General features: G+C 34.7%; 1 protein-coding gene across 1 annotated transcript; it reads right to left on the bottom strand.

Annotated features, from left to right (window-relative positions):
• Positions 1–10,144: 10,144 nt before the first annotated feature.
• Positions 10,145–13,929, bottom strand: LOC6639087 (box A-binding factor). Its single transcript, XM_047012147.1, has 2 exons — positions 12,642–13,929; positions 10,145–11,883 (listed from the first exon to the last, which is right to left on the bottom strand). The coding sequence occupies exons 1-2, from the start codon at positions 13,177–13,179 to the stop codon at positions 10,271–10,273; spliced, it is 2,151 nt and encodes a 716-aa protein (XP_046868103.1). The 5' UTR covers positions 13,180–13,929; the 3' UTR covers positions 10,145–10,270.
• Between the last annotated feature and the right edge of the window lie 2,470 nt (positions 13,930–16,399).

Consider the following 16,399-nt stretch of genomic DNA (forward strand, 5'->3'; position numbering starts at 1 on the left):
TGCTTATGCCTTTCCCCCAGGCAACAAAACTATCTCGTTGCCATTTTCGTATGTGTGCTACTGGGCAATCGACTACTAAGCCATATAAATATGCCCATCGTTGAAAAGGGGGAGCAAGCAGAGGACAATCTATGCCTAGCCCTTGTACTTGTTCGCGTCCTCTGCCATTCGCCTGGGCCATTGATCGGGCCCATAAACAGCATTTTTGCTTTGTTATTATTGCCGCCACCATAGGCAAATCATATAAATTATGCTTACAATTTTTCTCTTTCTCTTTTCCATTCTGGTTTTTTTTTTCTTCTTTTTCTTTTAATAAGCATAAAAACTTATGATATGTGAAAATATGTATAGTAGGCGCAACAAACAAACTGGCAATACCAAAAACAACAACAACAACAATAACAACAACTGTTATATCAAAGTTAACGTCAACCGGCATCGGTATCCTAACCCAAGCCCAAGCCCAACCCCAAAACCCAAACTCATACCACAAAAACCTAAAAACCCAAACCATCAAAGAGGTCTGCAAAATTGTTAAAGTTCAGTTACAGGCACAGTTGGATGGGATTTTATTTAGCTGAGAACATTTAGATTTCAGTTATCACTGGATTTTTATTTAAATTGCTAAAGTTTTTCACTTTGTTGTTGCTTAAAACAGAATTTTTGCCATGAGACTCATCAATGTTCTCATCTATTTAAATATGCACGAAAAATAAAACCACAAAAAACCAAAATTACTTATCTACCAATAATAATAAGCGTAATGGCTGTTGTTGATCACAGTCATACCCTGCAAAAATAATAAAATACTCAAACGAAAACCTGCTAGACTTGTTTTTGGGATTATCTAAAGCCTAAGTAATTAGTAATCATCTAAATGTAAGTCCAAGTACTCATATAGATTACTTATATAAACAACAAGTTGAGTGAATGTGTTACCAAAGAAGTCTTCGGTGTTAGCCAAAATAAGATGTATGCTTTGACAAAGCTCAAATAAGTCACTTCCCCGAATGCAGGAAGATCGTTTACAACGAAATCCAACTAATTTCTATCATCGTGTTATAATACATTTGCCAGGGTTGCCTCTAGACATTGGCCAACGTTTGGTATACTTAATATTTCAAGTGGCCCATATAAGTATGCTATACATTTCTCTCAATTCCAATACTAGACGCATAAGAAACTTAACTTTGTTTCAAACAGTAAATAACCGTTAGATAAAAGAAATCAAATAGCATTATTGACTTTCTGTGGGACTTTTTAACAAATCGCTTTCACATGAATTCATGAAAAGAGCGAATGTGTGACGAATATAGTGAAAAATTGTAGCAAAGTACAAAAGTACCGTTGCCAGGACAATATATCCTTGTGAGAGTCAAGCATCAGAGCACCATCATCGGTTTCATTCTCAATTTGGTTTACCTGTTCCCTTGCCACACCCCCCTCCCAGCGCTCCATAAAAATAAAAGACACTTTGTTAGAGTTTTTTTTGTTTTTTTTTTTTTTTTTTTTTTTGGTTTTTTGTATATTTTTTGTATATTTTTTGTTGTTGTCAGATTTTTATTTTTATTCACTATATTTTGTTTTCTCATTTACTACGCAAGTTGTTTTGCATCATACGCATTTTTCGCATCTTTTCCTCTACACATTTCCTTCCACATTTTTTTGTTTTGTTTTCTGTTTTTACTTTTTTTTCATGTATAAATTTGTCTCATGTGTTATGAAAATATAATATACTTATGTAAGTTTATGTTTTTTTTTTTTTTTTTTCGTTTGCTTCATTCCTTCGTACTTTTTTTTTATCTTCTTCATTTCTCTTATTTTGTTATCGTTTTTTGTGTGTTTTTTTCCTTTTTTGGGGAGGGTTTTTTGCTTGGTTTTTGTTTTTCTTTATGTTTTACAGAGAATGCTTGGCTTTGGGATTTTATTCTTCTTGTTCTTGGTAGTTGTTTTTAGTAACTATGCATTAATTAGCCATATTTGGTGTGTGTGTGTGTGTGTGTGAGTGTGTGTTGGTGTTTGTTGGGTTATAACTATGTGCAGATATAGTATATGTATGTATGTTTAATGCATGTATGTATTGGTATTGTATTGGTATTGTATGTATGCATATATGGACTCTACAGACTGGATTATCCAAATCAATTTGGTTAAGTACAAAATATATGTATGTATGTGTATATATTTGTTGTTGTTGTTGTTGTTGTTGTTGTTGCTGTTTGTTATTTGGAAACCACGCATCGAACTGAAGACATTATTTTTTTGTTTTCATCATATTTTATTTCATTTCGTTTTCATATACCTTTTTGCTTTATGTATATATATTTATATAGATAAATTCTTGATTCTTGTTTTTTTTTTTTTTCTGGTTGCTGTTGTTGTAGATTATAAATTAGCTGTTCAACAAACTTATGGCATAAAACTAATGAAACGCGCAAAAAACGAGTATTTTGGTTTTTGAATTTTGTTCGAAAATTGACAATTTCATATTTTGTTAAGTTTTTTTTTTTTGTTTAATTCTTGTTTTCTTGTTTTCGATTTTGTTTTATCATTTTGTTGGTTTTCATTTTTGTTTGTAGTTAAATTGACATTTGAGGGCTTAGAACATGGACCAACCCAGCCCAGCAGCATGAAACGTATACAACAAACTGAGCCGATCAGACATGGGAGTGGGAGTGAGAAAGAAAGAGAGGGGCGGGGCGGGTGGTGGAAGAAAATGAAGGGGGAATGATGGCAATCAATCCCCCTTGGACCTACGTATGTATGTTTTTTGTAGGTACAATATTCATGTGTTTCTGTCTGGACCCAGTCGGTTGGTTAGTTAGCTGATTGACAGGTGGCCCATGACTAGGGTGTGTTTGTGTGTGTGTGTGTGTGTGCCATTTCTGTATGTATGTATGTACATGAATGTCATATACATAATTTATAATAGTTGTATATGCATGTATGTATGTATGTGTGTGTACTTTTGTTAAATATTATGTATAGTCTATATATATATATATATAACATACGATTAGTTTTCTTCATCATTTTTAATCAATGCCATAAAATACATAAGTATTTATGTATGTATGTCTTTGTCTGTGTCTGTTTCTGTATGTGTGTGAGTTTTTTATGTATTTGTTGTTCTAGGTACAGAATTCTTTGCTGGCTCACTAAGGTGCTATATTGTTGTTGTTGTTGTTAGTCAATAAGTTTCGTTTTTTGTTTTTACTAATTTTAAGCTTAAGTTTAAACGCTCTTTAACTCTCATTCTCTTTGCTTGTAATAATCATACATTATGTATTTATAATTTTTTTTGTTGCAACTCTACATTTCTACAATGCTACATTTGTGTGTATGTGTGTGTGTGTGTGTGTGTCTGGGGTTGTGTATGTATGTTTGTGCTCTAATAGAAGTTAAAATGTTTGATTTCTACCGCAATAACTTTTTGTTCAACTATGTTTTTGTATATATATATATATATATACATATACTTATGTATGTATATTTATTGTATGTATATAATGGACTGGGGACAAGGGAGAGGAACTTTGCAAAGGGGTGTGGGGGAGGATTCAGGGCTGATGTCTATGTAACTATTTTGCATTAGGGCATAAAATGCTTAAAATGCAATAAACAAAATGAAATATTTTATATGTATGTATATATGTTTATGTATTAATATATATATGTATGTATGTATGTATGGGTGTGTGTATGGGTGTATGTGTGTATATATATATATATATATGAAACATAAGATTTATCATATCATATTTTCGTTGTATAAAGAGTACATCAATTGGTCTCGATCTCAAGCAGCAGCACAAAAACGGTTGCAATAACAATAAATATTGTTTATTATATGCAAAAAAATTAACACACTACCGTTAACTAATAATTGGTATTTGTTTATTTTTTGTTTTGTTGGATTTTCTCTTCCATTTAGCTTTATTTAATTAGCTTTCTTTATTTTATTTTGTTGGTTTGTTCAATTCTTTGATGCGCCAAATAATCCCTACGGCTTGTAAACTAATTATAATTATTATATTTTATTACGCTATATATATATATATATGAATGTATATATAGTGTAGTGTATATAGTGCCATAAATATTTCATTCGACTTTCGTTTATCGCTCTAATTTAACATATATATATATATATATGCATGTTGGGCGATTTTTATAGTTTTTTTTTTTTCGTTTTTTGTAATACTTTTTAGTTACTTTTTGCTTTTTTTTGTGTGTTTGTTTTTTTTTTTGGTTGTCGTTTAATTTTTTTTTTGGTTTTTATATTTTTTAATTGTTGTTGTTTTGTTGTTGTTGTTGTTGTTTAAATGTTACCACTCTCTCTCTTCTTCTACTTTCTTGCTTTTCGTTATTGCTTTTACTTATTAAGTTTTTTTGTTTTTGTAATTTTTCGTTGTTCTTGATTATAGTTTAAAGATATATGTATATACTATATATAATATATATATAGAGATTTCAATATACAATTGATGTAAATAAGTTTCATTATTCAATATATATTCAAAGTGTTAAGTCTTTTATTTTTACTTCATCTTCTTCGTCATTTTAATTCATCTTCATTTTGCTGTTGTTGCTGTTTATTCGTTGTTGTTGTTGTTGTTGTTAGTATCGGTCTTAGTATATGTTCATTATCTGAATGATTAGTTGTTAACGTGCTTAGTCTTTGTTTTTGTTTTGTTCTTACTTTTTGCTTGCTTAATTATTTATACAAAATGTTTGTTTTTGTTGCATTTCTACTATGCCATAAATAAATAAATCAATCAAAGGGAATGGGGCAGGGTTAAAGGAAGGAATGCCTTTAGCTATTTACAAACCCTTGCATATTATATGTACATATATATACATATATATATGTATGTATGTATATTCATTTTTACGTTTTGGGAAATTAAAATGTGGCCACATTGCCCCAAAAAAACCCCCCCAAAACCAAGTGACATCTCTGCCCTTTTTAGTTGCTCATGTACTTTCCCTTTTAGAAGGCTTCTCATTTCCTTGTTTCTTCTGCATTCTGGCTACAAGATTAGGGACAATTTTTTGAGAAAAATATATATATATATAATTGTTGAACGTTACGCTAATTTAAGATAGGTTTGGAAATTTTTGCAAAAAAAACTAATTTTTTTTTTCCAATTCTTGCCAAAATTGTTATAGGGTATAGACATTTCGGCTTGGTAAGTCAGCTAGGACCTCCATTTTTATGACATTTCCCTTTTTGCTTGTCGTCGTCCTTTCTAACGAGCGCTCGTTAAACTGACTGCATTGACACACAAAAAAGGACAACATTGTTTTAATGTTGTCCAAAGCGTGGCAGACGGGCGGGTGGAGCTCTATGGTCGGGGGGTTGAGGGGTTTGGTGTACATAGCAGCAGCAACAGATAATGAAAACAATGGATCATTATAGAACCCAAATGTTAACCGAACAAACAAACAAAAAAAAAATACTGAATTCAACAATTGTATTTAAAGTTGCGCTGGTTTTTTCCATGTGCTTTTCATTTTGTTTTTCTCTCTTTTGTTTTGGGTTAGTTTGTTTTTGGTTTTTTGTTTAGTTTTGAATACTATAAGCTAAATAATTTAATCAACTTTAACAATTTTTAACATGATTTTTGGAATCGAACCCATATAACCATAACATGTTTGTGTTTGTGTGTGTGTGTGCGTGATTGAAGAACCTAAAATTTAATTGGTTTTTGGGGTTTTTTTTTGTTTTTGTTTTATTCCCATCTTCTTTTTGGTTTCATTTTTTCTTCTCATTGGCGTAAAGCTTTTCCAAATACATATATATATACATATATATGTATATGTATATATATATACATATATATCGTTTGTGTTAGGGTATTAATAATGTAATAAATGTTTTTCGTTTTTGTTTTTGTCGCTATTTACTAGTTAAGTTTTGAAAAATATTCATTTTGAATTTTCTGGTTTTCTCACTAGATGCTTGTATATCTGTATATGTTATATATATATATATACATACATATATGTTTTGTATATATATATATATATGCATGTATGTAGTATTATTAGCACTACAATTTTTATTGCTTTTTGATACACGTTAATCTATTTATAAGTTGGCTCTTCAGCTTGTTCATCAATTTTTCATCATGATTTTTGTTGAGCAATTTTGAATGAATTTCCTTTTCGGTCGTACAATGCAGTGTGTGTGTGTGTGTGTGTGTGTGTTTGTATGACTCTGTGTGTGTGTGGGTGTTTGAGGGATATCACAATATTCGAATTGCTTTGGGCATTAACTCTTTTTTAAATATTGACATAATTTCCTTATTTTCAATATCACCAAAAAAATAAAGGTGAACTAAAGAGAAAATTATAGAAATAACACACCGAGTTCCTTAGGGGGTATTCAAAATCATATTACTGAATGTGTGTGTGTGTGTATGTGTGTCTTTGTGTGTTGATTTCAAGACGTAGCCATTCTTCTTTTGAGTATCCTTTGACCATGGTGTCTCAATGAGAATAAAGTTCTTTTTTCCATCTTTTTTCCCTTCTTCATATGGGCCATATTGACTTGCTTTCGACTGATAATTTCACTCTAATCTCTTTTTTTTTTTTTGCTTTTGGCTACGCCCATGCGAGGACATTCATACAAAATCAATTCAAATAAAAAAATAAAAGGAAACAATTGGTTTTTGTTTTTTCGTTTTAATGTGTAAGTATTTCAAAATGTATATTGTATATATTTTTCATTTTAACTTGTGTGTGTGTGTGTGTGTGAGGATGTATGTGTGTGTGCTTTCATTTCTAATATATATATATATATATTTAGTTTCAACCTTAGCATTAATAAATTGCTTATTCATGTTTTTAATTGTTTAATTTTATTGCTTTCTTCTTCTCTCTCTTTTGCATAATTAATTATGCAATTGCCTTTGTGTTTACTTTTATTTTGCTTATATAATTTTTAATACTAGGTAAAAAAAAAAAACAAAAAAAAAACAAAAACCTATATTTACGTTTTTAATTAAATATTATTGCCGAGCTTTAATTTAACATTTTGGTTTTTTTTTTCCCTTCTTGTTTTTAGTTTTCTTTCAACTTTTTTGTGTGAAATAATATTAGGATAATAATAAATAATAAATGACTATAAGTTAGTTGGTAATGTTAATTAATTAATAATTTCAATTTGCATTCGCTTGGTTGATTTTTGCCATTTTTTATTAATTTTTTATTTTGAGTATTGCTTTGGTACTTTAGCCGATTTCGTTGCGAAACGCTTTAACGTTTCCTTCTTCGTCTCCTTCTCCTTCATTCTCAACTACTACTTGATCTACTTGCTACACATCTCCATCTCCTTTCTCATCTTTATCATCTCATTCTTCTCCTCTTTCGTCTATTACTTCTATTATATCTTTATCTTAATCTCTTCATTGGTTTCAACAGTATAAAAATAATTTTTTGTGATTATATTTAATGTATTTCGTACGTCGTACATACTAGATTAACTTATGAGTACATATGTGTGTGTGTGTGTGGGGGGGGGGGGGGGGGGCCCTATGTGGTAAATAATACGCAAAAACTACACTGCGCTTTTACCAAATCTAGAAATATATATATATTTATATGTAGGTGTATGTATATAGATTTCTTATTTTTTATTCTTTATATCAACAACTTTGTTTTTTTGTTTTTTGTAATTTCTGTTTTCTTGGGTTGATCTAAAGATTGCTATATCCCCTTCCGACTACAGTTTATTCTACAAAACTATGGCCACAATATATTCGTTGCACTTATCGTTTATCGATTATCGTTTTATCGATTTGTTGAGATCGGTTGCTGAAGCTGATTTTCAGTTAAATGGGAATGTCTATGTTTCATTTTGTGTGTGTGTGTTTACTATTTACATTTTGTGCAGCGAATTTTCCTTGTCTGTGTGTGTATGTATGTGTGTGTGTATGTGTGGTGTGTGTATGAAAAATGATAGTTACAGTTACATAATAATAGATTTAAGTTAAATGTGAAAAACATAAACAAAATGCGCCTAAACGCATTTCATTGCTGTTTTGCCTTTCTTTTCTTTCACGCATGGACGAAGTGTACTGTTAAATGCTTGAGACTAGATCACACTCGGTATTATTTTTCTTTTTTCTCGTCATGAGGAGGAGGGGGCAAGGGGTAGGGTATGGCGGTGTGTGAAGCGCTGCACTGTACTCGCTATCATATATGTATGTATATATAAAACATGATTTTGGTCTTGGAATGCCTTGATGAATGCTTTTTAAATGGTTTCGAAGATTATTTTAGACTATATAAAAACTGTTAACTGGGTCTAAGGGAACTTTTTGCTTCGCTCGCTTGCTCTTCAGCTGGCTAAACTAAACGCTTTTTCGTTGTTGTTGTTGTTGTTTCATTTTTGCTGTTAAACAGCGACTAGATGTTCTCGTTAATATGTATGTTTCCTTTTCGTTTTTTTTTTGTTTTTTTTGTTATTGTTTATAAATAATTGGTATTGTATATAGTTGTTTGTTTTTTTCTGATGGAATGCTAATTGACTATGCGTAATAAGTATAAGTTCTTAAGAGATATATATATGTAAATATATATATATATAAGTATATAGGGCTTTTGAGGAATCAAAAAGGAAGAAAAGAAATTAAGAATGCACAGAAAACTAAACGAAATGCTTACAAAATTCCCCTCCTGAATCATTTAACCTGAATATGCCCAATCTAGCCTTAAATAAGGAGTTAGAGAGAGAGGGGAGAGGGACTAATGCTGGGAATCGATCGTTTGATCCATCCTCTGTATATATAGTAATGATAATGATGAATGTTATAGTTACATAGGTTTTTAATGTGCAAGCTGGAGAGCTAAAATTGAGTAAATTAATGGAAACATTTTTGTGTTGCCTACTTTTAGGCTAAATATTTGCTGTTAAAAATTTTGATTAATTTTCTTGTTTGTTGTTGGTTTTCTCCATTTCTTCCTTATAGAAAAGTGTTTTTGTATGTATGTGTATGTGAGTGTGTGTGTGTGTGTGTGTGTATTGTTTTTCTAAAAAATTTCAAGTGCTGTTAATATTTGGCTCTACTATTTGCCCTTTCTTTTTTTTTGTTTGTTTTGCTTTCTTTTTTTTTTGTTCAGTTGTTAATGCCGCAGTCGCTGCTGCTGCTCTAAGTAGGTGACTTAGTTAGTTAAAATGTGTGTGTGTGTGTGTGTGTGTTTATGGGCGTGTATTTGTGTGTCCTACTAATATTACTGTCTTAATAGTTAGGCTTGCTCTTAAGACCTAATTCGTTGTTTGAGAAACATTGCATTTGCTTTTTGTATTCGTTGCATTAATTTTAATCACTTCGTCTTCGTCAACGTTTTCGATTAAAGAGAGTGAGAGAGAGAGAGAGAGAGATAGATAGATAGATAGATAGAGAGTTAGAGTAAGAGTTTAAGAGAGAGAGAGAGAGATTGAGATTCAGAGATTGCGAGATCTAGAGAAAGAGAGAGAGAGAGAGAGAGTGTGTGTGTGTGTATGTGTGTGTGGGATTTGTGTAGGAGAGATAAAAGTTTTGTTTAGCTACAGGTTATATAGTACACTATATTGGTATATACTCTATATATATATATTCTTTTAAATATATATATATATATATATATATATGTGTATCTGTTAAGTAGATAGATTTTTTAAGTTATAGATAACTGCGCCTTAGCGCCGTAGAATTGCTTTTTAAGTATTTTTTTTTCAGGTTTGCAGGATTGCATTCGGCTTAACACCTCATACAACAAGGCTCTCTGTGTGTGTGAGTGTGTGTGTGTGTGTTGGGGCTGTAATTGTTTATGTAGAGGGTGGTCAGGGGGCTGGGGACTAGGAATATGTTGTTCAACTTGCTTAAGATTAAAAGAAGAACCCGATTAGGTTTTTGTTTTTTTTTTTGGTTAAATGTTTTTTTTTGTCGTTTTTTGTTGTTTTTTGTTTGGTTTTCGTTTTACTTTTTCTTTTTTACTTGCTGCCTAAGGTGTCTAATGCGAATTTCTACAGTCTCTGTGTTACTTCTACTACACTTTGCGTTTTTTGCTTTGGACGTATTGTGATGTCAAGTATGTTGTAATATATATTTATATATATATATATAGATGTGTATATGTATATATGTATCTATATAAAAAAAAAAAAAAATATACACTGCTAACGATAACTTTAACTTCAACGGTATGTATATTAACTAAAACCACCTTTACACATTTTGCAACTGCTGCATTTTTGGTTTGTTTTTGCTGCGAGTGCAACTTACATGGCATAAGTGGTAACTCCTCCTCCTCCACCTGCGCCCGATGATGCCACACCATTTGCAATGGTCTCCACCTTGACACGCTCGAGAAACTCGTGTGTTGGCGATGCCAAACTGGCTCCGCTCTCGCTATTGCTATCGCCACTATGGCCATGCAACGACATCGCCATCATCAGCTCCTCCTCATCCTTAAGGCATGCCGATTCCAGATGCTTATTCAGATACGATTTGAGGGCAAAGGTCTTGTGGCAGCGCTTGCATTCAAAATTCTTGTCCACCGAATGCGTCTGCATGTGGGCCCTCAGATTGGAGCGATCCGCAAACGCTTTGCCGCAATGCGCACATCCGTAAGGCTTCTCGCCGGTATGCGAACGCAGATGTCCCTGCAGGAGCCAGGGGCGCGAGAACAATTTGCCGCAGACACCGCAACTGTGCGATAATTTGTGCGTCAGCACGTGCATGGCCAGAGCTGGCATCGACACGTATGCCTTGCCGCAGGTGTGACATTTCTTGGCCGATTGCGAATCGAGGGAGCGATGCGTCTGCTTGTGACGCGACAGATTGCTAGAGGTCGCATACTGTTTGCCGCACTCGGAGCACGTGTATTTGGTTTTCTGCTGATCCTGGACAACCACAGCGGCCGGATCGGCGACATGTTTACGCTTCGAGCGGCCATCGCTCACAAAGAAGGCCTCATAGGTGTAGGCAACGGTCTTGGCTGGCGGTGAGTTGCCATCAGCATCGCATGGAGCCTCGCCCTCCAGTGATATCTGATTCGTATTTGTTGTGTTGCTATTCTCATTTTGGACTCCACTGCTGCTGCTGTTGCTGCTACTGCTGCTGGCCGGGCTACTGGGCATGGCAATGCTGGCACTGGAGGCATTGCTCAAGGGGCGTTGTTCGTTCACAACGCTTGCTGCAGCAGCCAATTCGGCAATCGATGACGTGCTACGCAGATGCGCATGCGTCTCCAACGCTGGCGCCGTTGTTGTTGAGTGGGTGTGGGCCAGATGCTGATGATGCTGTTGCTGCTGCTGTTGCAGAGGCAAATGATGTTGTTGCTGCTGCTGCTGCTGTTGTTGTTGCTGCTGTTGCAATTGATGGGGCTGTGTGGGCGGATGGAATGCAGTCGAGGCGCTCAGGTCGAGTATGGCATGGGCAGCATGCAGGTCCTCTTCGGCCGGAATGCGTCTGCGGTAGCCATGTGCAGGCTTATCGTCCAGCGAATATGGCCTGTAAATGTCCTTCTTTTTCGGTGGCAACGATAATGTTGCTCCCGTGCTGCTAAAGCATTTCCGTTCACTGGATGCCACCAATTCGGTTTTAATGTGCATGCCGCCCATGCCCGCCAGCGGACTGAAGCGATCGCCACTGGGTGAGCACGATGGCGATGAGGTGGTCGACGAGGGTGGTGTCTGATACGCGGCCAAATGTTGATGTTGCTGTTGCTGTTGCTGCTGCTGTTGTTGTTGCTGCTGCTGTTGCTCTACCGCACTGTTGCTAGAAGCGGCAGCAACTAAAGCTGTAGCCGCAGCACGTATAACCGTGATCTCGCTCTCCATTCTGGGCAGGTACGCAGTATAGTGCAGTGGTGACAATTCGCGGGTGTAGCCTAAAGTGTCCAAGAATAAAGGAAAGAAAAACCAAGACCCAAGAAAATGTGAACATTAACAATTTGCCATGAAATGTGCAACAGTCTACTACAAAAAAAATCTATCAGGCTGAATATCAAAAGAGTATTCAATAAATCTCTATTTTTGCATTATTCTCTTCTTGTTATTTTGAGTTAAAATATAAACTGCGAAAAGCTCTAACAAAAACTCAATAATCTTGTTTAGTTAAGTCAACAGTTTCATTAAGAAAGAACTTAAACAACGAAAAATGTTCTGAAAATAAATTTTTCCACTCGAATCAGTTCTGCTAACTTGATTATGTTCAGATCATTAGCTTGAAGATGTTACTTAAATAAGATCGAAGTGATTTAAGAATACAAGATATTAATATTCTAATTCTATAAGCCAACTGTTAATGCTTAAAGACTTTAAGCGAGAGATAATCTCTTGAAAAATCTTGACAACTTGTTGTTAAGATTACATTTTTGTAATTTCTGTAAATAATTCTTGTAATTTGGTTTCGCAACTATATATGTAAATGCCAGAAAGGACTTTTGTTTTGCCTAAAAGTATGCTCTCAAATGTTCCCTCACTTAACTTGAATGAAAGTTACAAATGTTTCGTAATCGAAATTTCGTGCCAATGCGGCGAGTTGAGGCAAAAGTTTTTTTGCAGTTGTTTTTTTTTTATTTTCCTTTTTTATTTCATTTTCATTTTCATTTTTTTGTTTTTTATTCTTGTTTCAACGCAAACTTACCATTGTAAACATTGCTGGCTACTCGTGTTGCTGCCTCTGGCGAATGAGGCGGTGGACTGGGCGCTGTGGTGCCCGCCGTTGGTGAGCTGGGTCCCCAGCACTTGGCCGTTGTTGTCGATGTTGCTATTGTGGCTGTTGTTGTGCTCTCGTTGCTTGTGGCTTCTGTTGTTGTTGCTGCTGCTGCTCCTGTTATTGCTGGTGTTGCAGTTGCTGATAATGATGATGGCGATGATGATGATGATGATGATGCGGCAATTATTGTGCGTTGCTTTTCCAATTTGGTCAAATATTTATCACCAACAACATCGATCTCCTCATCATCGTCCAATGTGGAACGACGTGACTTGAGATTGGTTAGCGTTGATAAATGTAAATCCTCATCTCTGGAAGTTACGGATGTGTTTGTAATGTGTTGTTGTTGTTGTTGCAGTTGTTGTTGTTGTGATACTACTGCTACTGCTGTTGAGTTGTTATCATCGGAAGAACGATCCAGCCAGGGATAGGCCTTCCATTTTTTGGCAATCAAACAGCGTGGCATGTTGAGAGATCAAAAGGTTTTCAGTTGCAGTTTTGTAAATTATATATAGAGTATATATTTCGAGGGGGGGGCTGGAGGAGTTAGTGAGATTGTGAGGGCTAGGGCGCTGTAGTATGTTTGTCGTTGTTGTTGTTGTTGGTTGGTTGGTTGTTGTTATCAAAGATCAAGTCGAGTGTATTAAGTGCTGAAGCGAGTGGTTTTTTTTCGAACGAGCAAAGACCTTCGTAGGGGTTAATTGTTGGTGGCAAAGCGGAAAGGAAATGTTGCTATTTTTATTTCGCAATCTTTTGGTTTTACGCATGTGAAAGTTGTAGATAAAGTAGAGATTTGGCTCGCCGAAATAGCATTTAGAGTTTACTTATAAAGGTTATTGCTTGGCATACGCATTGTTGCGCTTTCTTCTCTTCTACTCCCTCTTCTTCTCCAGATTCCTTCAACTCCTTCTTCTGCTGTTTCCTATTGACGTTTTTTGTAAAGCATTTCCTTGCTTGTTACTTTGTTGAGAAGTAAATTGGAGTTGTTGTTTTAAAGTTTCTTCTTTTTGTTAATTTCTATTTTTCGTTTTGTTTTTTGGTTGGTTATAGGATACTTGAAAATTTCACAGCCCCTTCACACATTTCTGCATTTTTTCGTCGTTTATTCGTCCTTCGCTAGTTCTGTGTGTGTTGTTAGACCCAGTTACTGTTACGGTTGGGGCTTGTCCTTTTTCATTTAGTTTTTTGCTTTCCCGTGTTGTGTTCTTTTCTTTGCCCGTTTTTCTTTTTCTTTTGTATATATAAGTATATATTATATATATATATATATTTTATTTTTTTTGGGGTTCGTTTTAAGGTTTTTTTTTTTTTTTTGTTGGTCAAGTTAACTTTTCGGTTTGGTTTGCGACACGGACACGTTTTTGGCTGCGTTCGCGTTGGCTGCGTGTGGCTTATCGATTTTTACATTTGCGTTTACGTTTACATTTGTTGTTGTTACTCTTGTTGTTGTTGTTGTTGTTGTTGTTGTGTGTGTGTGTTTTAGAGTGTGTGTGTATGATTTTTATTTTTTATTTACTTTAATATTTTTGGTTAGTTGTTGTTTTTGTCACAAAACATGGCTCAAAACATAACGTTTGTTGTTATTGCTGCTGCTGCTGCTGCTGTTGTTGTTGTTGTTGTTGATGTTGTTATTGCTGCTCTGTTACTCTTATGCGATTTCACACAAAAATCAGAAAAAAATTGTTGTTTAAAAAAAATGTAACTCTTTTTTGGTTTGGTTTGGTTTGGTTTGGTTGTTGCTGATGTTGATTGTTGAATGAAATAATTTTTTATTGATGTTTATTTTTTTTTTTATGGTATTTGATTTTATTTATTATTATATTTTTGTTGTTGTTGTTGTTGTTTTGTTTATAAAACAGAAAGTATAGATGTTATATAGTTGTATATAAGAAAAGTGAAGTTAAGTTGACGCGAGTTGAGTATAGTTTAGTTTTGGAGTTTTGAATTATTATTATTGTTGTTGTTGTTGGTAGTGAAAAAATTGATTTAGGAGAAAAATATAATATTATATAAGATAGAGAAGAAATGCGAACGAACCGAACGTAAGCAACTCTTGAATGCTTATGAGAACCCAACTAAACGAGACGGCTACTTATAAGGGTGGTCCGACAGAGATTCAAAGAGAGAGAGAGAGAGCGAGATTGACAGTCCGAACGCTCTTTCTCTGTCCCTCTCACACTCTCTCTTTCTGACGCTCTCCTGGCGAGTTGAGAACAAAATGGAATTGGGAAACAGGCAACAGAGCCAAGTAAAAGGACGAACGGACTACACGAACACGAACTGAGCCGAACGAATGCCGCCACCGTTATTCCCACTCTCGTCCTCGCCATCGCCATCGTCGTCGTCGCCGCCCGTTGCCGCAACGAAACGAACTAAATGAAACACAGCCCCTAAAAACACAAACAGCACAAACCCCCAAGACAAAAATACAAGCAAAAAAAAAAAAGTGAACAGTAGCTGTTGCTTGTTTCTTAGGGCTGTTAGAGACGACAAAAGCCAAATGACATTGACAAACAATTGGTACCTAAAAGAAACCAAAAATAAATACCTTAAGTACTTAATTTTTTATTTGATTTTTAACTAGTTTTTCAACATACGCTTTTGAAGCTTTTATTTTAGTTTGTTTGTACATTTGAACAGAAAATAAATAAATAAAAGTAATTAAATTTACAAGTACTTAAATGAGAGACTGTAATTGTTATATATGTAAGTTGGATTTTCAGTATTAAAAAATAAATATTATTTATCACTAATACTAGTTAGAAATAATAATTAATTATGATTTTCTTTATATTAATTATAAACACATTTATAATTAGAATTTAGTATTTATTTTTTCTCAATGAAAAATCATATAGTGTAAAGGGGTCCTAGGCAGGATAACTGCAACAATCAGGAAGTGTTTCATTGCCACTTTGTTCGCGCTTTTCTCTCTCTCTTGCTGGCGCTTCGCTCAATTCAAAATTGTTGCGTCTCTCTCACCACACACACACACACACTAATATAGATATATATATATATAGTAAAACGGCACGACACGCAACGAAACGATACGAACAAGGCAAGGCATGGCAAGGATACCTGAATTGGCTCATGGCTATATAGAGCTCTATAGCTCTGGCTCTGGCTCCTTTTTGTTTTTTTTTTTTTGTTATTGAACATTATGGGGTGGATTTTTGCAACAGCATGCCTTGAATGTGGCAGTGGCAGTTGTGCCAAGTTAATTGCTGTTGCATTGCATTTGTTGCTGAACTCTGATTTTCAACAAATTGCCACAGACGCGCGCGGATCGAGGGTGAGGGAGGGCGGTGGGTGGCATGCTATGATGTATGTATATATGCATAGGACATTGGGTGGGTGGGGTAGAAGGACGCAACAGTCGTTAGGGACCTTTAACCAAGTCCGTTAGCCAGAAGATGGATAGTCAACTGCCACAGGACTCCTCCACACTATGAATGTCTATGAATAAGTGGTCTATTTAGATAGATCAAAAGTTCAGATGGATGGATGGAGTGCCGGGCGGGGGAGGGGGGCGGCAAAGGAGAAATTTCAAAAGTGTAGAATATGATTAATTTTTGACATGTTTAAGATAGTCTGATTGACAGTTAGTTGTACGTGTCATACATATCCCCACACTTTATATGCGAAAGGGTTTTCCGAAAATTTTGATGGATTTCTTACACAGA

Source organism: Drosophila willistoni (genome assembly GCF_018902025.1).
Source record: "Drosophila willistoni isolate 14030-0811.24 chromosome XR unlocalized genomic scaffold, UCI_dwil_1.1 Seg144, whole genome shotgun sequence".
In the NCBI taxonomy this organism is placed as follows: Eukaryota; Metazoa; Arthropoda; class Insecta; order Diptera; family Drosophilidae; genus Drosophila; species Drosophila willistoni.